The following is an 18,061-nucleotide window of genomic DNA, read 5'->3' on the forward strand; positions in this document are numbered from 1 at the left end:
CCCCGAAACACAGGAGATGAAGCCTTTCTTAGCCTTGCTTCTAAAGAACGCCGTGGCTGGACTTCGTCTAAGACAGCACCCTGTGCTGGATATTTTGAGGGCAGGCCTGGGCCCCCCCTCCCAGCGTTGTTCCCAGCCCTTGCAGAAGCACTAGGGGAGCTGGGGAGCTCTTGGGTGGTGCAAATGGTTAAGGGCTCAAGGGCCCACCTGGGGCACCTCGGAATAAAGACCTCGTGGTGGGCGTGGGAAGGGCCCCCACTGAGGAAATCCTATGGCCAGGTCTGCTCCGCACACCTGGGGCTGACGTCAGCCCACCAACTGTGGAGCTGGGGCTGTGCCTTCTGGGGAAGGGGGCCCCTAGAGATGGGGGCTCTGAAGCCAGCACCCCCACACACCTGTCTTTCTCTGCCTGCAGTCTGGTGAGGTCTTCTGCCGCCAGTGTGACCCCATCAGGGCTTCAGTCCCTGCTCTCCTGAGACCCCTTTCCCTGACGAGGAAGAGTATCGCCGAGCCCCTCCCCCACCCCCAGAGGTTAACCACTTGCCCAGGACAGGGCTGGAGGTGGGTGGGGGGCTCTGCATGTCCGGGGGGCCAAGGATGACCATTTCCGGTGAGGCTGCAGAGTATGGACGCGAACCCTTAGGTGCAGGTTAGTAGCCTGTGTCCGTTCTGCTTGGACGGGGTGACAGGCCCGCAGGGTCTCAGAGAGTGTCCCGGCTCTCAGTGGGCAGCACCTGTGGACCACTCTGAGGACCCCCTTGGCTCCCCTCTCCAGCCGCTCAAGAGAAGCAAGTTTAGTCAGGCCAGGAGAACGGAGGACAAGTCCCTTGAAAGTCCCCTACGTAGAAAACCTCAGGTCGATGAGGGACTTCCCCGGCGGGCTGGCTCCTCCCTGGCCGGCTGGCTCCTCCCTGGCCACCGGCAGAGCTACACTGCAGTCAGGTGTCCCTGAGGCCAGGCTCTCTGCCCCTGTGGCCTAACTTTGCCTCCAGGGCCCAGAATACAAAGTCCTGATGGCTCCCCCCTTAGAGCCCCAACCGTGAACAAGCCAAGGGAGGGAAGGAAGTCGCTTGTCCTTGCAGGTGGACGTGGTGAAGAGGGCTGCTCACCCTGAAAGGGTCCCTGCGGGGGCCGCTCCTGGACAAGCAGGTCCAGCCGGGACGCTCCAGAGGGCTTTCTGGGTCCTGGGCCGGGGCTGGACGGTGATTCTGCCTTTTCCAGAAAGCCATTGATCTGGTGACGAAAGCTACAGAAGAGGATAAAGCCAAGAACTACGAGGAGGCGCTGCGGCTCTACCAGCATGCTGTGGAGTATTTCCTGCACGCCATCAAGTGTGAGTCCCGACCGCCCTGCCCGCAGCTCCCCAGGACAGGAGGCGCTGCCCGCTCCCGGCTCACAGCTCCTCTCTGGTCCCCTACTGCAGATGAGGCGCACAGCGACAAGGCCAAGGAGAGCATCCGCGCCAAGTGCATGCAGTACTTAGACCGCGCCGAGAAGCTGAAGGACTACCTGCGCAACAAGGAGAAGCACGGCAAGAAGCCTGTCAAGGAGAGCCAGAGCGAGGGCAAGGGGTGAGTGGCAGCGCCCCACGCGAGCGCCCCCTCCCAGAGCACCCTCTGATCTGGGCCAGAAGGTGGGGGGAGGGAGCGTTGGGAGCCCGGTCTGGCCACTTCAGACTGCGTCATCTGTGACCTTGGATGGGTGCCGTGATGCCCATGGGTGGTTCAGACGGACGGGATTGGAAATCCCCGGTGATGCTGTTGTGAGGAGCCAGGGAAGCAATCTGGGCGCTTAGAGCTGGCAAATCGAACCCACCACCGCTGCCACCAAACCCGCCGCCGCCGGCGAGCTGATCCTGACCCCGAGTGATGCGGCTGGACGGATCGGAACTGCCCCATCGAGCCTTGGGACAGTCGTTTGTGCATCGAACCTGCGGACGGCTGGTGGATCTGAACCACCGACCTTTTGGTTGGCTGCTAAGCACTTAGCTATGGCACCGCCGAGGCTCTGTTGCTTGGCACTTTGTGAGCACCAAACAAGTGTGCCCTGTTGTTATTAGAGGGTGTCCTGAACGGAGGGGGCCCTGGCACGGCCACCGACTGGAGCCTGAGAGAGGCTGTCCAGACCCAGGCCACGGCTTCTAATGCCAAGGCCAGTGCTTCCCAGCAGCCCCTCACTCTCCTTAGGTCTGTGGTTCGCCCACCCAGGTGACGCCAGCTGGGACGTAAGTCCCGAGTGGCACAAAGGCCAGTGGAGTCCTGGAGCTGACAGGGTGAAGGGCCATGAGGAGGAGCAAGGTGGGACCGACAGTGTGTCAGGCCCCCCGCCCTCCCTGCTGGAGGGAGAGTGCATTCCTGTTTCATTCCCCAGAGGGGGAGGGGCCGGCGGCCAGGGAGCCCTGCGAGGGGCACTGCCGATGCTGACTTCAGGCTGGACTTGGATGGGCCAGCGGGATCCACGGGTTCCCATGGTCTTTTCCCTCACACGGAATCGTTGGCCTCTCCTCCGCCTTGGAATGTGGCTTTGCAGTCACAGCTTCTCTCTGCCCGAGAGGCCCTATGGAGGGCTAACAATGGTACATACGCACTTGCAAAGCATGGGCCTACCCCACCCACCCCCAGCCTCCTGGAAGGGCCCCCTCTGTGCTCCCCTTCATTAAAACAAGGGGGGGTTATGAGTGTATTTCCTTGGGGGCGAATATGTGGCCTTCCTGTCGTGGTGGTCCCTGCTAGCCAGTCACTGCCCAGCGTCAGCATGGGAAGCGTTCCTTGGCTGCTGTGCCGGCAGCCATAGGCCGGCCTCACTGACAGCTGCCTCGTCACCCCTCGGGGCTCCCGGAGCAGCTGCCTACTCATGTCTCTGTCTCCTTCCCCAGCAGCGACAGCGACAGCGAAGGGGATAATCCAGAGAAAAAGAAATTGCAGGAGCAACTGATGGGTAAGAGGCAGGAGGCCATAGGTGTGGAGGAGGGCGGGGACCTGTTTGGTGGCAGCTGGAGACTGAAGCCGCCTCCGGTTGCAGGTGCGGTGGTGATGGAGAAGCCCAACATTCGGTGGAACGATGTGGCTGGACTGGAGGGGGCCAAGGAGGCCCTCAAAGAAGCTGTCATTTTGCCAATTAAATTCCCACACTTGTTCACAGGTAAGGGCTGGGCTACTTCCGCCCGGGTATAAAAAGACCAGGCTCAAAAAAAACCCCAAAAACTTTACAAACGTATGTACAAATGTGCTCGATACAATTGATGTATGGATTATTATAAGAGCCCCCAATAAAATGATTTATATAAAAAAATGTATAATCTCAGACACCACATATGAGGTCATTATGAGTCAGAATCAAATCAAGGAATGGTTTTGGCTTTTCACAGCAAATACATTTGAATAAATTAAATAAAATTTATAAGTTAAAAAAAAAAAAGACCAGGCTCCTACGGGTGCTATTCTGTGGGTGGCCACACAGCTGTTTGCCCTTAAAGGGTGAGGCTCCAGGCCTGCCAACCGTGTGGGACTAAAACTTTGAATTGACTGTCTCAGTGATTGGGCAGGGACAGGACCAGCCAGTGTCACTTTGGAAAACCATGGGGTCATTATCAAGGACCAAGGCTGAGCTCTTAGTAGGTCACTCAGTTCCCTTTGCCTCTAGAGCCTTCTATCCCTGCCTGTGTGTACAGTGGCCCAGGAGTCTGGGCTCTTTTTCAGCGCCCAGGCCCCTTCAGGAGGATGCTCTCTGGGGTGGACTCTTTGTTGTAGGCAAGCGCACCCCTTGGCGAGGGATACTGCTCTTCGGCCCCCCTGGCACAGGCAAGTCCTACCTGGCCAAAGCTGTGGCAACCGAAGCCAACAACTCCACCTTCTTCTCGGTGTCCTCCTCAGACCTGATGTCTAAGTGGTTGGGAGAGAGTGAGAAGTAAGTCACCGCGGGGCCCTACCTGCTCGGGGCCCAGGGGGTGCGGGTGCTCCAGTGTCTGCCCCTCCATCACCACCCAGAGGAGCTGCTGGTGGAGAATCGGGGACACGGCCATCTTCCTTACTGGAGGGAACCCGGCCTTGCCCATTCCGATTGTCGGAGAGATGGGGGGGGTGGGGACTCCAGACGGGCCGAAAAAGAACTGGAAGTATTGTCAGTTGAGTGCCTCCTGAGGTGTCTTATGCCCCACCCCTCCAACTCCCTTTTTGCCGAAATGAAACTGAGGTTCCGAGGAAGGGCAGGGACTTGGACGGAGTCCAGAGCTAGTGGCTGTGACCACCGAGGTTGACACAACCCGAGGCTGGCTCTTCCTATCACTGGCTGTCAGAGAACCTGTCACCACTGGTTTCTCTCAAATCCATGCCTGACAGTGGTCACCACCGCCTGTGGGAAGGGCAAGAAGAGAGCAGTGGTGCCGGGGACCAGCCCCGGGTGGGCACGTGAGGGCCTAGACCCCCGCTCTCCCCCACACAGGCTGGTGAAGAACCTGTTTGAGCTGGCCAGGCAGCACAAGCCCTCCATCATCTTCATCGACGAGGTGGACTCACTCTGTGGATCCCGGAATGAAAATGAGAGCGAGGCTGCCCGAAGAATCAAAACCGAGTTCTTGGTGCAGATGCAGGGTGAGCAGGGCCGTCCCGGGTCTGCGGGCCAGCCCGCCCAGGGCTTCCTTACCAACCGCCCCTGGGGTGGAGGGGACGTTCCCAGCTCCTCTGCGCAGGCCCCCACACCCCACCCACCCCCACCCCGCACTGGTCTGCATGCTGGGAGGTTGCTGAGGCCTTGGGCCCTGCCTCCCTGCCCCTCCCCACATGGCAGGGCAAGAGGTCCTCCTCCCTGGCAGGCGTGTGCACATTCACGCATACACACACACACACAACCCACCCACCCCATTCCCATCCTACCCCCACCCCACCCACTGCCTAGCCAGCCAGGCGGTGGTTTAATTTCGGGTAGGACCTCCAGAGGGTCTTGCCCAGGGTCCTGACGGGTCTGCTCTTGGTTCCATCCCTGCACAGGGGTGGGGAACAACAACGACGGGACGCTGGTTCTTGGTGCCACAAACATCCCCTGGGTGTTGGACTCGGCCATTCGGAGGAGGTGAGTCTTCACCAGCAGGCACCAGGGCTGCCGTGGTTCTCAGCTCCGGTCCACTGGCCCCAGGCAGCTGCCTGAACTGCTTCCGGGTCTTCTCCGGTCTGCAGGGAGGCCTGGGCTGGCTGCGCATGCTTATCTCAGATACAACCATCTGTGCGCCTGTCCTTCCACTCATCCCATCCCATCCCATCGCCAGCTCTCAATCCTTGCCCTGTGCCCGGCTCTCCAGGTTTGAAAAGCGGATTTACATCCCGCTGCCCGAGGAAGCTGCCCGTGCCCAGATGTTCCGGCTGCATCTGGGGAGCACCCCACACAGCCTCACAGAAGCCAACATCCACGAGCTGGCCCGGAAGACAGAAGGCTACTCAGGCGCGGACATCAGCATCATCGTGCGGGACTCCCTCATGCAGCCCGTTAGGAAAGTGCAGTCGGCAACACACTTCAAAAAGGTGAGCCTGCCCAATACCGGGTGGGAGGCAGACGACCCAGCCCAGGAGAGAAGCCAGTTTTCGTAGCAGCTCCCTGGCCTTGCTGCCTCCCCGTCTCCTAGAGAACTGAGGGCAAGGGCCAAGCCCTCCCCCTCCTTCTCCCCACACATCTTCCTGCCTGGGTGAGCAGCTCAGGGGCAGGACACTAAACTCTGAGACCTCAGGCAGCTCGGAGGACACCTGACAACTGTGTGGAAAGCATTTGCTGTAACACTGCAGGTGGGACGCACCTGTCCACCCTTCAGCCTGGCGAGTCCGCTGGGGCCCCTGTCGTGGGCCCATCCCTTCTGTTCTAGTTGACTGGCCACGAAAGACAAGAGCCCCGCCCTCTAGTAGCCCCCTTTCTGGCGTGCACTGGAGCCAGCGAGCAGGGCAGAAAGACCCTGTAGGAATGGATAGGGTGGGCTCTTGAAGGGCAGGCCATGCCCAGGTGGCATTGGAGGGATGGGCAGGGACAGGAGCCAGGAGGTGAGGTGAAGGGACAGCAAGCAGCCCATGGCGCAGAGTTGGCTGGAAAGCCACGTGGGTGTCCCCGCACCAAACTGAGAGGGTTGTAAAGGGGAGAGGGTATCGAGGTAGCAGAGCTTTTGACCATGTGCTGATAATGAACCACTGAACTCTGACCTCACACCACACTACTTGGTCCCAGTTGGGCTTCTCCCCCACTCAGACCGCCAAGGGCCCAGAAACCCAGGTGTCCACACTGTTTCTAGGACTTAGGACTCCATCCCTTCCCCACACCCTGACTGGCAGCCACTCCCACCGATCAAACTCCTGTTTGGTTTCTCAGGTCTGCGGCCCTTCCCGGACAAACCCTAGCATTATGATTGATGACCTCCTGACCCCCTGCTCCCCAGGGGACCCGGGGGCTATGGAGATGACTTGGATGGATGTCCCCAGTGACAAACTCCTAGAACCTGTGGTTTGCATGGTAAGTGAACAGCGGAAGGGAGGGGACGGCACAGAACTCAGAGAATTGGGGCTTGCGTCTCACCTTTCTACCCCGGACTGCTGTGCTTTCTCCTAAACCAAGAAGGGCCTTGGGGACCCTGGGTGGCCTGGGCACTCACATCAGACTTAAAGACGGCCTAGGGCACTGCAGCTAGCAGTTCGCTGTCTTCAGCAAACACACTCATGATGAGCTGACACAACTCTGGTGTGTGGGTTTGGCTCATTTGCCCCAGAAAGAACTAGTTTCTGCCAGCTGATTTGGTTTGAGGCTTGAGCCCTGACTACCTTAGATTTGCCGGTTTTCTCGTCCGTCCTTTCTGTGCTGCCAGGTGTCGCTTGTGGCTGGTGGGGCGGATGCAGCTGAGAAAGAGCTGCCAAGGGAGTGAGGAGATGAGGGGCACTCAGGTTCTCAGAGCAGAAAGAAGGCCCACCTGAGAATTGTCAGGAGAGGGTCGTGGGGGCATAAGCACAAGCAGGCAGCTATAGGGAGCTGTACATTTGGGGGAAGGTCTGGGCCTCAGAGGAGAGAAACTGGACCCATGCCTGGCCCTCAGCTCCTGCCTTGTCTCTGCAGTCGGACATGCTCCGGTCTTTGGCCACCACCCGGCCCACTGTGAATGCCGATGACCTCTTGAAAGTGAAGAAGTTCTCAGAGGACTTTGGACAAGAGAGTTAAAAGCTCCTTCACTTTGGGTGTCAGTGAAGGTGGGAGGTTAACGGGGCAAATCCACAGCATTCCCCGTCGGTGGCCAGGCGGCCCCAGGGCTCGTCCTGAAGTCATCAGTGTCCTCTCCCGTCTGGCCGCCAGCAGGGAGCAACAAGGGCCCCAGCCCCAGAGAAGCTCCAGTGCACTTTGGGCCGGCGGGGTTCCTAGCTCCTCCACCTCTGGATGCTCACAACTCCTGTTTTTTTTTAACTTTTTGTTCCCCTAAGTTAATGCTGCTTGGAAATGTCTTGTTTATAAATAAAAATCATCTGGAAACGTTAAGGAGTGGAGCGGCCCTACTGGGGTGTGGGTGTGGGTACGGCACAGCAGACCTGCTGAACTGGCTTGCCAGTTCAGACCCACGTTGAACTGGAAAATGGACTGACTGGCCCCTGGTCCTCAAGCCACCTCTGCCTACAAAGAGCCCCCTCGAAGCCCAACTCCCCCATCCAGGGCCCTTCCATGGCTCCTGCCTTCCACAACAGGCGGCAGCAGCGGTCTCAGCAGCAAATGCTCAAGTGGAGAATGCCAAGAAGACGGGGCTGGCACTGTTGCCCTGTCTTCCCTCTGACTGTGACCACACTGAGCCAGCAGCCCTGCCCTGGTCCCGTCCTGGAAATGGTCTAATAAATCCTTTCCGTCCTGGAAATGGTCTAATAAATCCTTTCCCTCTGGAGCCTGATTGATCTCATCATTGACCCTTGTCTAGGATTCTTTGAAGGCCACTCTTGCTTCCTTTGAAAAGCCCTTCTGGTTCCCTTTCTTCAGAGTCGGGGGCCATCCCAGGCCCCCTTTCTCACCAAGACATTGGGTTTGGTTGAGTGTATAAGGAACCCAGGCCACCATTCTTCATATCCAGCTTCCAGGTCAAGATCTGACAACTGACTGTCTCTACATGTGCGTTTACATGTGCTGTGGCAACTGCAGTCATGTATGTTACCAAAACTCCTAAGACACAACCAGTTGGAGAGAGTGAGCCATGGAGGCTTGAGGCAAGGTCTCCTGGGACACAAGGGCCATTTGCATTACGCAATCCACCAAGGCAACGTTTCCACCCCACTCTGGTGTTTGACTGCTGGAGTCTTAGAAACCCAAACTCGAGCACAGCTATCTAAAGTACAACTGTTGGTCTCTCCCCATCCAGAATCTTTCACTCCTATCAGGAAGTTGCAGGCCATTGCTACTGACCTGTCACAGAGACTATTGCCCTCAGAACACTAAGTGGAAGCACCAGAGCATCCCAGTGCCACCCTGCTTGAGAAGAAGTGAAAGGAGGCTCAATAAAGACCTCATCTTTGTAAAGGCCCTTGTTTTCATGATGGAGAACTTTCTACAAACTTCTCTGAGGACCGTGTCTCTAACCTCAACGTGATGCTGGGTCACAATTCCTTTCCGAGGTGTTCACGCAGAATAGGTTTGCTTGGTGTGTTAGATGGGGTAGACTAGAGAAACAAATCCAGAGACATATGTGTAAGAAAGAGCTTTGTATCAAAGCAATTATATATTGAGAAATATCCCAACCCAGTCTAGGTCAAATCCTAAGTCCGATACTAGTCCAAAATTCCTTTTCAGACTCACGCAGCACATGCAATGATGCAGAATGCAGGAAGATCACAGGCCAGTTGGGGGAAAGTCCTGTGGATCCAATGGTGGACACATCTCCAGGCTCTGGCTGCCATCAGCGTGGCTCCATGTGGCTTGTCAACAGGGAAGGGAAGCAGAGAGTGGCCTGCCTCTTTTGATGGTAGAATCAACAGAGCAAGGCCAGACCCACAAGGAAGCATCTTCAGTTGTGACCTGATTGACAGGCTAGACCACCCCTTTTTTAAAAAGTTGACATGAAATTATGTAGCTACCACACTTGGTTTGGCCCAGGTCCAGAGTTGCCTTGTTTTAGACAAAGCCTGAAGGCAACGGTTTTCAACCTGTGGGCCTTGACCCTTTTGGGGTCGAATGACCCTTTTACAGGGGTCACCTGATTCATAACAGTAGCAAAATGACAGAAGTAGCAATGAAAATAATTTTATGATTGATGAGGGAACTGTATTAAAGGGTCGCGGCATTAGGAAGGTTGAGAACCACTGCCTTAAGGGGAATAATCTGCTATTTAAAACACTTTCCTAAGACAACTTACTGGATTTAAGATGCCCTGTCTACTCAGTCTTGAGGACCTTATTTGATAAAGGTATCCGAATTCCAAAACTCAACATAAATCGGATGTAAGCCAGTGTTTACTCTGGTCAGTGCCATGCTTTTTCTAAATTGTGACCAAGCAGCACAAATTCTGCTTTCTCTGTCTTAATTATGACTTGAGTTAGAGGCTGCTTGTTTCCTTTCAGCTCTCAGCCTGCCCCCTTCAGCCCTGCCTCCGCTCAGTGAACAAGCCAGGTACCGTGCTGCCTTAAGAAATCAGAGTGGAGACATGTTCCCTGGGTGTGCTAACGGCACCAAGCAAGAGGTGGAAAATCCACGCAGTTCCTAAGTGGAGGGCATTCTTTCCCATGGCACCCACGTCCAGGCTCTGCAGATTAGACACAGGCACCCAAGCCTTTTGGAAGAAGAGCTCAATGAATACAATCAACAGCCTTATCTGCATTTTTAAACAAGCATCTCCACCAGATAATTGGGGACTACATTATAAACTGCCGGCTTTGGGAAAGACTGTACGGCTCTCAAGTTAGTTCTAAGAAGTGACACCTCCTTCCTTCCTTCCTTCCACTTATCCCCACACAGAATTGTCAGGAAAAGCCCACTGCTCGGGCGGTTTTCTCCAAATGAAGGCAATGCTGTGTCCACCGCTGATTTCAGGCAAACATTTCTCGTCTCTTCCTCCAACGACTTGGCAGGCTTAGCAGTCAGTCCATTGTTTTCTGTCGGCTCCAAGCCAGTTCCCAGCTCACAGCTGTGAGTGTCCTGGTTTTGTGCACCCTCAGCAGCAGCAGAAGGGCCTTAGTCGTTCACTTCCATCCAGTGGATGTTTGTCAGCGTCCTGCTGTCCATTTTGTCAGTGAACAGGCAGCCCTGCAGGTGGTCCATCTCATGCTGGATGATTCGGGCTGCCCACCCACTGGCCTGCCACACCACCTGCTCTCCCTGTGGGTTCAGTCCTGTAAAAAGAGCAGAAGGATGTCACACACTGCAACAATCATGTTCACCCTCCTTCCGGAGCCCCCAGTGGCTGCTCCCATCCACCAACAGCCCTGTCTGAAGACGCCTCGCTGAAATTACCAAGCATCCAACCTGGATCTCGGCCTGAGATTAGGTTGCATTAGGTTCAACCCGGGGCTGAGACAAGGAACTATCGTCTTAAGGTGCTTCCTCAGAGCCTGCATCACAGTGGATTCAATGTTGGGTTGCTAACCAAGGTCAATGGTTCAAATCCAACAGCCATTCTGCGGGAAACAGGTGGGGCACCCTGCTCCCGTGAAGATTTGGTCTCGGGACACCTAGGCAGCAGTTGGACTCTATCCTAGGGTTGCTGGTGGGAAGTGACTCCACAGTGGTTTGGGTTTTAGGTGCTGCCCTTCCAAACACTCCCCCACTTCTGAAGTGTTGTGGTTTGCTTTCAGCTCTAACAGTACACTGGCCAAAAAGGTTGGTGGTTTGTACCCACCCCCAGAGGTGCCTCTGTGATGTGCTATTCTGAAAGGTCACAGCTTTAAAATAAAAACTCGAACTGTTCTACTCCGCACAAGTGTGTCCCAATTGACAGCAATGACCAACAATGTAAGTGACCTTCTGATGTTGGACCCAGTGGATTGCTCAAGAGTTACACCCATCCCTCTCCAGTGAGGAACTGCAGTGCACACGTGCATCCTGTGATGCTGGGTCACAATTCCTTTCCGAGGTGTTCACGCAGAATAGGTTTGCTTGGCTGAGCACTGGCCTGGGCAAAGCTGGTATCACTTCTCCAGTGCCGCCAGCCTGACAGGTCTAACTGGTGGAGGGGGAGGTGGGGGACGAGGTATGAGAACTGAAACACACCGTGAAGCAGAGGATGAGGTGGAGGTGACATTACACTGGAACCGGGCCACCCTCGCCGTCTCCACGCCACGATCCCCAACTGGAGCTGACTGTGCCCACACAATCCCCCAATCCTCAGTCCAGTTCATAACCAGACCCGCTCTCTGTCGATGCCAGGAGACCGGCTGAGCAGACCACAGGTAAGGGCATTCCCATCAGTCCACGAGAAGGGGGGCGTCCCGCAGTCCCCGCCACCCCGCACCTGAGATCTGCACGGCCTGGAAGCGGGGAACGCAGGCCAGGAAGCCGGAGACGCTCTCGCAGCCCTCAGGGAAGGTGATGAGGCGGCTGTCCACCACGCGCAGGCTGGGGTTCACGAACACGCGCAGGGGGATGGGTTCCATCTGGCGGGACTCGCGCATGCTCGGTGCGTAGTCCCGGAGGAGGGCCTCCGGGAGCTCCAAAGCCAGCACCTACAGCGGCACCCCGAGCTGCGGCGCGCTCAGCCCCACGCAGTGCCTGCGCCGCATCACCTGCACCAGCTGCTGCACCAGCCGCTGCAGTTCGGGCCCTGCCAACTGCGCTGGCTCCACTGGAGCGGCCACGGTGCGCAGCACTGGGTCCCCCACTTGGCACACGTGCGCGTAAGGCGGCTCCGGCGGGCCCCGTACCAGACGCCTCAGGTAGCGCCAGTAGGAGCGCGCGCAAGCCGGGCCCTCGGGGCCGTGTGTGGAGCTGTGGGCCCGAGCGGTGCCGATCCCCGCACCCTCTCCCCGCAGCAGGGCCAGGCCCAAGCCACGGCGCGTGACCAGCGCTCCCAGCAGCATCATACCCCGAAGCCGGTTCCTAGGGAGCCCCGAGCCGGAAGCCGGTCTTGGCCCCTCCCCCAGGCCCGGCCGCCCGCCCCCACTTCCGCCGCCAGGGACGCCGGGAAATGTAGTTCCTTTGAGCCTCCGGGGCGCTGGGGGTTCCTCCAGGTCACACAAGCAGCAAAACCACTCAGTGACTTGTCAGCCAGCTTTATTTATTTTTGTTTTGTTCAAGTTTTAAACACCTAAGCTTTATTATTTATTCCACTTTTAAGTTGTGTAATTGCTTATAGGTCACTTATAACCAGGACTTTGATTTTCCTATTACTAAATACCAGCGGCAACTAGGCCCTCTTCGGCCTGACAGACCTAGGTGAGGCTGGGTCTCCAGGACCTCAACGGTACCACCAACTCCTTCCTACCAGGCGTCCCCCGGCACGCGCTACTGGTTAAGTCCTCACACTGGGTGGGTCGGCCTGCAGCGTCTCCCCCTGCGGAGGTTCCCCTGGCGGGCACCCCGACTCAGCCCCCTCTGGCTCCTGCTCTGCCGAAACTGGAGGGCCAGGGGCCAGGCTTGGCTCTTCTGCTGGCAGTTCTGGGCCTGCAGTTGTGAACTCAGCCAGGACTTCCTTTTCATCTGCAGAGAAGACCATCTCTCTCTTGGGAAGGATGAAGGCGAGAGGCTCCTGGATGTTCACGATATTCACGTGCCCAAGGTTGCCGAACTTGGAGAGCTGGGCGGGTGGAATGCCTGGGCAGGGCAGAAGGGAAAGTGAAGTGAAGTGAAAAAAACTATTTATAAATACTTATAACTGAGAGGCAGTAGCACACCAATAGAACCTCAGTAAACATGGGGCTTCCAGCAGCAGACCCCCAGGGAAAAGCTGGGGAAGGCAGGGCAGCCACTCTGTTAATGGCATCACAGACCCCCTGCTACTTGGGAAGCTCTGCTCTCCCACCCCCACCTTCACCCAGGCCAGAGGGTGGACACAAGGGCATGAAGGCAAATTAAGTAAAATGGGTCACAAACCCCTTCTCTAGAAAGTTCATTCCATGAAAGCACTCCACATGGAGTCCTTTGTGACTGACTGCCTCCACTTGGCCCGACAGAAAAGACAGCACAATGGCAGACTTGGCCGATTTGAAATGGCCAGGAGGGCAGGTCTCTAGAGATGGGTGAGGTGGTGAGTAATGCCTGCTCGGTGAGGGGAAGGTCTTCCCATGAGGGAGTGCTGTACAACCGGAGGGGAAGCATGGCTGCACACCTCTGTAGAAAAGCTGGACGGTTAGGATGCAAATTCACTCTCGAGAAGCCTTTCTCCTTTCTCTTACCTAAAGTCTGTGCTATCTGAGCTGGCGGGAAGAGCAGCTGGAGACAGCGATTTAAGTAAGGGACGAGGTCTTCCAGGAAGACGGTGCAGAACTGGACAAAGAGCTCTTCCTCCCCACCAGTGAAGGCAGCCTCCTCTGCGCGATGGAAGGCCAGGATGACCTTGGTGACCTGAGAGGCAAGGGGAGGCTGTCACGGAGGCCGGGATCTCAAACTGCACAGAACGGGGAACCCCTCAAACTGTCACGAACAGTGCTGTCCTCAACAGTTCATTTGAGGCCCTATTCTTGTATGGTGGTGGAGCAGCAAGCGTCTGTCACTTTGCGCCTGTCTTTCTGACCCAACTTCTTTTATGACTGGCCTCGTTTCCGATTCTGCGGAGGAGTGCCTTTAAATGATGCAGAGAATGGATGCACCTCCCACCACGCGAGTGAAGCAAAGCTAGAAGAGGTTGTCACTGAGCGATCCTGAGGGCCATGTCACCAACATCACCTGACTGACGGCAACTGATTCCATCAACTCTTAAGGAGCCCCGCAATCGCAATCGCTAAGGTTGCTTTGTGCTCGGATTGTGCTGTGAACACTTGGGAAGCAGAGCTCTCAGGTGGCTCTCATGTTCCCTGCCCCTTGGTAACCAGCCACACAGAATAGGGTGAAAGTGAAGGATTTTGCAGATGCAATGAGAGCCTCTAATCTGTCCTTAATCAAAAAGGTGGGTATGGTCTAATCTGAGGAGCCTCTGAAAAGCCCAAGCTTGTCTGAAAGAAGACAGTCAAGCAGAAGAGATGCTCTCCCGCTGACCTTGAAGCAGCAAAGAGCCATGCTGTGAACAGCCTAGGAGCTTCGTGGCTCGGGGACCAGAGGACCTCAGTCCAGTCGGACTGGCAAGAAAAGCAGTCCTGCCAGCCAGCTGAAGGAGCTTGAAAGGGGCCCGGAGTTCCTGCAGCACCGCTGCCTGGCTGCAGTTTTGGAAGAGCATGGAAAGCCACTAACAGCCAGTAAGGTGAGCTACTTTATGGATTGTTCTGGGTTCCTGAAGAAGCGACTACTCAGAGATTTGCCACCAGAACACCTGTGAAACCACCCACCTCTCCACGTCAGCAGGCACCACAGTCATATGGGCTGGCTTATTACAGAACTCGTGGCCACCAGCCACCAATTGTGATTAAAAAGGATGGCATTTGCTCAAGGACAAGATGCAGGAGTGTGAGGAAAAATGGAGGAAGGGAGACAGGAAAACACTGAGGAAGTGGGATGAGCAATGGTCTACAGTGTGAAGATTACAATCAATGGCATGAAACAATCTGTGTAAGGTGAACATGAAAATGATCTGCCTGTAAACCTGCTCAATTTACAACGAAAAGTTTAAAACCAACCCAAATCCTGACTGCTTGTTACCAAACAAGGCCAACGGAATGGACTCACCTTGGTGAGGGCATCCTCCAGGGTCCCGGTCACATCCTGGGCCAATGCCATGGGGCAGCAGAGACGCAGGTCATTGAAGGCGACCAGAATATTGTTGAGGAAGCAGGCAAGGGGTGGGAAGTCTAGCAGCACCATGGGTGGCTGCAGCGTCCCTGGCTGGGCCACTGTTGTGGCGGCAGGGATCTGACTGCTGCCCAGGATGGCTGGAATCACCGTGAGTGTGTACGAGTTCATCTCATCCTGGAATTTCTCCACTGCTTCCTGAATGGCTTTTTGGAAGGTGTTGATGGCCACGCGCTGGAAAACGGGCGCCAACTGGCCCCGGAAATCTGCCCCCACTCGACTGAAGGACAGCCCAAAGTACATGCACTGGCCCAGCAGGGAGTCCAAGCGGCTGCCTACTCCACGGTGCAGGTCGCTCTCCAGGACTTGCAGGAACTGGGAGACCTTCTGCAGCACCCAGCCATGGAAGATGGCACTCTCGTTGACGGTGTGCTCACCCACAGGTGGGGGCAGCAGCGGGTCCTCGTCTGAGAAGATGGCCCGGTACTGCGTGATGATATCGAAGAGGTGGACACGGCAGGCCTCGACGGTTTTTGTGATGTGGAAATAAGGGTCATCGTTGGGGATGGCCGTCAAGATGGAATGGAGCCAAGCATCTCGCGCCTGAAGAAACTTCACCCTCAGCTCTGCCTCAGTGAAGATATCCATGCGCCGCAGGTAGCCAATGACGCGGAGGCAGGCGGGGAGCTGGATGTTGGTCCTCAGTTGCTGGATCAGCTGGCTCAGCATCAGCTGCATGGATTGGCGCACTTCATTCACAATGCCCTGACAATACAGGGAGTTAGCGACACCATACTGGAGGGACACTCCCTGAAGGCCATTCCACTCACCCTCTACCTTATAGACTGGACACCCCACGGCCTTCCTGACATGTGAGGCAGACTTCCTAAAACAGATGCTTCCAGGTTCACCCACAAAGACCTGGTTGGGCCAGTCACTTAATTAAAATGTTCCACTAATGTCTTATGGCAAGCCATAAAATTCGGGTACGCACCCGGCCTAGGTCTGCAGCTTCCTAATGCTCTGCCCACACCCGTTATAATCCAGTCCTACTGTCTCTGGATCCCCTAAAGGGGCAACGCCTTCCTCCCTTCGCGGGCCGCCGCTTCCCACTTCCCACTGTGCGCTCCTCAGATCTTACTGCAGCGGACTCCGCATCCCGTGGGCCTCACCTCAACGTCACCTCTCCAGAAAGACCTTCCCTGACTAGTCTACCAAATGCAACCCACCGGTCTCCCTGGACTCCATTCCCTGGTTTTGGGTTTCAAGCCCTTATCAGAACGGATATTATGTATCAACGTGTCAATTAGCAGACATCCCAAGAGGACGTAGGCTTTACGAGAGAGCCGGGGCCTCCTCTGCTTTGTCACACTCTTAGGCCAGTACTTGTGACATGATTGATGTGTGTCAGTTGAAGGAAGGAAGCAAGGAACAAGTGAAAGCGTTGTTTGGGTCGGCCGGCTTGTAGAAACTGACATGAAACACGCAAGGGGCTCCTTAAGGTTTCCGCCTACAAATTCCGCGATGACCACGGAAATACTAGTTGGGGAAACATCGGGCTGAGCCCTCTGTGGGCAAGAACACTACCTGGATGACAGGGATAGAGGAGTGTTTCCTTTCCAGTCGGCGGACATAGGTTGCAAGTTCTAGGGCCTCCTCGTAATAGCTGTTGCGGACACAGGTATCCATGAGCTGGGGAATCTCCAGGATTTCAAGGATTTCCGTGTGCCGGTTGAGAGTCAGGGTGTTCATCCGACGGCTGGAGCTGATCTCCTCCGCCTCCTTCACAAAGTTCCTAGTAACAATCAGGAGAATATTGGCCCTCCCCATTGCTTGACACCCGAATCGGAGTAACATTTTGTTTCCAAGAATTGACAGTGAAGTGGGTGCTGGCTGAACTTTCATGGCAAACCTAACAGGTAACTCATAGCAAACCTAACAGGTAGGTGCTCTTCCCCTTGAGGACACTAGTCTTGGACACGTGGCACAACTTGTCCAAGGTCCCACAATTAGTAAACGAGTGAGCACAGATGTCGATCCAGATGTGTCTCCTCCTTACTAGCTGTGGCAAGACAGCTTCTCTAAACTTGTTCCTTAGATAAAACAATACGACTCCTCAGATGACTGTGCGGATTAAAATACTTGATCCAAGGACAGTGTTAAGTGTTAACATAAACCCTAACATGGAGTTCGTGTTCTATAACAGCTCAGCCGGAAAAAAAACACTCACTGGCATCATATCGATTCTGACTCATAACGACCCTCCCTCTACTGCATTTATTACTATAACTAGTCTCATACAAGCATGAATCAGTCTCAAACTCGCCAATCTTACCGCTGTTTCCATAGCCTCTTACTAACCCCCTCGTTCAACCTTTGTTCCTTAACAAAGTCTACTCTTTACTTTTACTGAATCAGAGATCTGCTTTACAAAGTTCCTTATCTCTTCTGGGAGGTAGAAAGGTACAAATGCTCTGTAGATGCCCAAAAGCTCCCATGAAAAATCACTTTTTCCTCTCTCCCATGGAGGGTTAGAAGGCAGAATGGGCGACAGTTAGGAGGCAGAATCTGGCACCATCAGAGAGGGCCTTCTTGATTCATTTGATGCCCCCAAATAGGACTATTTCCTTGTCAAGATGCCTATCACTTAAAAGTTGTGGGCTACTGGTGCGGGCTTTTGTATGTAAAGATGCACCTGCAACTCTGCTGGAAGCTCGGCAGGCGGTCGAGCAGGCGGCCGAGCGACGCCTCCACGTCGCCGAAGAGGCGGTGGATGCGCTCGGTGCACTCGGCCCCGCGGATGAAGGTCTTGTAGTTGGCGAAGGCCAGGTCGCGCGTCTGCTGCAGCAGCTGCGCCCGCTCCTCGGCCAGCCGCTCGGGCTCGCGCCGCAGCCGCTCCAGCCCGGAGCCGCTCAGCTCTCGGAGGTAGCGGCCCACATCCGGCCGCTCTCGCCACTGGGCCTCGGGGAAGCGGTCGCGGAACAGCGATGCCAGGAGTCCTTCGTCTTCCACCTCTCCGACCGCTGCTGCTGTGGCCGTCGCCACGGCCGAGACCTGAGTGGAGGCCGGGAGAGTCGCTGTCGCCGCCATCTTCCCGGCAGTAGCGTCGTTCCCCCGCCGGACCAGAGGGGGCGCTGGCTCCGAATACCGGACCGGAAGCAGCAGAAATTCATTTCCGGCGCTTTTCCTCTCTCACTCGCTGGTCTCGCTTGCGCGTAGGTCCTTCCGCTGGTGTGGGGAATGCCCGGAAAGTGGACGGAGG

At 55.9% G+C, this 18,061-nt stretch overlaps 3 protein-coding genes across 3 annotated transcripts in view; 1 reads left to right on the forward strand and 2 right to left on the reverse strand.

Annotated features, from left to right (window-relative positions):
- The window catches only part of VPS4A (vacuolar protein sorting 4 homolog A), a 9,931-nt gene extending 2,046 nt beyond the window's left edge, over positions 1-7,885 (forward strand). The window contains exons 2-11 of the mRNA XM_004704585.3: positions 1,222-1,333; positions 1,424-1,571; positions 2,876-2,937; positions 3,022-3,141; positions 3,750-3,906; positions 4,441-4,589; positions 4,986-5,067; positions 5,294-5,513; positions 6,343-6,483; positions 7,078-7,885. Coding sequence (XP_004704642.1) covers positions 1,222-1,333; positions 1,424-1,571; positions 2,876-2,937; positions 3,022-3,141; positions 3,750-3,906; positions 4,441-4,589; positions 4,986-5,067; positions 5,294-5,513; positions 6,343-6,483; positions 7,078-7,179 — 1,293 coding nt within the window. The 3' untranslated portion in view covers positions 7,180-7,885. The remainder of the gene's footprint in view (positions 1-1,221; positions 1,334-1,423; positions 1,572-2,875; positions 2,938-3,021; positions 3,142-3,749; positions 3,907-4,440; positions 4,590-4,985; positions 5,068-5,293; positions 5,514-6,342; positions 6,484-7,077) is intronic.
- A 1,896-nt stretch (positions 7,886-9,781) lies between these two features.
- On the reverse strand, positions 9,782-12,002 carry PDF (peptide deformylase, mitochondrial). The gene is given in 2 exon segments (XM_004704817.2): positions 9,782-10,316; positions 11,435-12,002. Coding segments are annotated over 2 exon segments (726 nt in total). The 3' UTR covers positions 9,782-10,158.
- Positions 12,003-12,200: 198 nt separating this feature from the next.
- On the reverse strand, positions 12,201-17,915 carry COG8 (component of oligomeric golgi complex 8). The gene is made up of 5 exons (XM_004704816.2): positions 17,495-17,915; positions 16,387-16,594; positions 14,737-15,564; positions 13,314-13,482; positions 12,201-12,732 (listed from the first exon to the last, which is right to left on the reverse strand). The coding sequence occupies exons 1-5, from the start codon at positions 17,887-17,889 to the stop codon at positions 12,431-12,433; spliced, it is 1,902 nt and encodes a 633-aa protein (XP_004704873.1). The 5' UTR covers positions 17,890-17,915; the 3' UTR covers positions 12,201-12,430.
- Between the last annotated feature and the right edge of the window lie 146 nt (positions 17,916-18,061).

Source organism: Echinops telfairi, unplaced genomic scaffold (genome assembly GCF_000313985.2).
Source record: "Echinops telfairi isolate 266 unplaced genomic scaffold, ASM31398v2 ScPeMD7_2291;HRSCAF=2852, whole genome shotgun sequence".
Lineage (NCBI taxonomy): Eukaryota > Metazoa > Chordata > Mammalia > Afrosoricida > Tenrecidae > Echinops > Echinops telfairi.

Excerpts from the sequence above, each read along its gene's own strand:
- COG8 (XM_004704816.2), bottom strand. The coding sequence starts at position 17,889 with ATGGCGGCGACAGCGACTCTCCCGGCCTCCACTCAGGTCTCGGCCGTG. Across the intron at positions 16,595-17,494 it reads AGCTTCCAGCAGAGTTGCAG|GAACTTTGTGAAGGAGGCGG; the intron begins GTGCATCTTTAC and ends GATTGTTACTAG. Across the intron at positions 12,733-13,313 it reads TCAGATAGCACAGACTTTAG|GCATTCCACCCGCCCAGCTC; the intron begins GTAAGAGAAAGG and ends TGCCCTGCCCAG.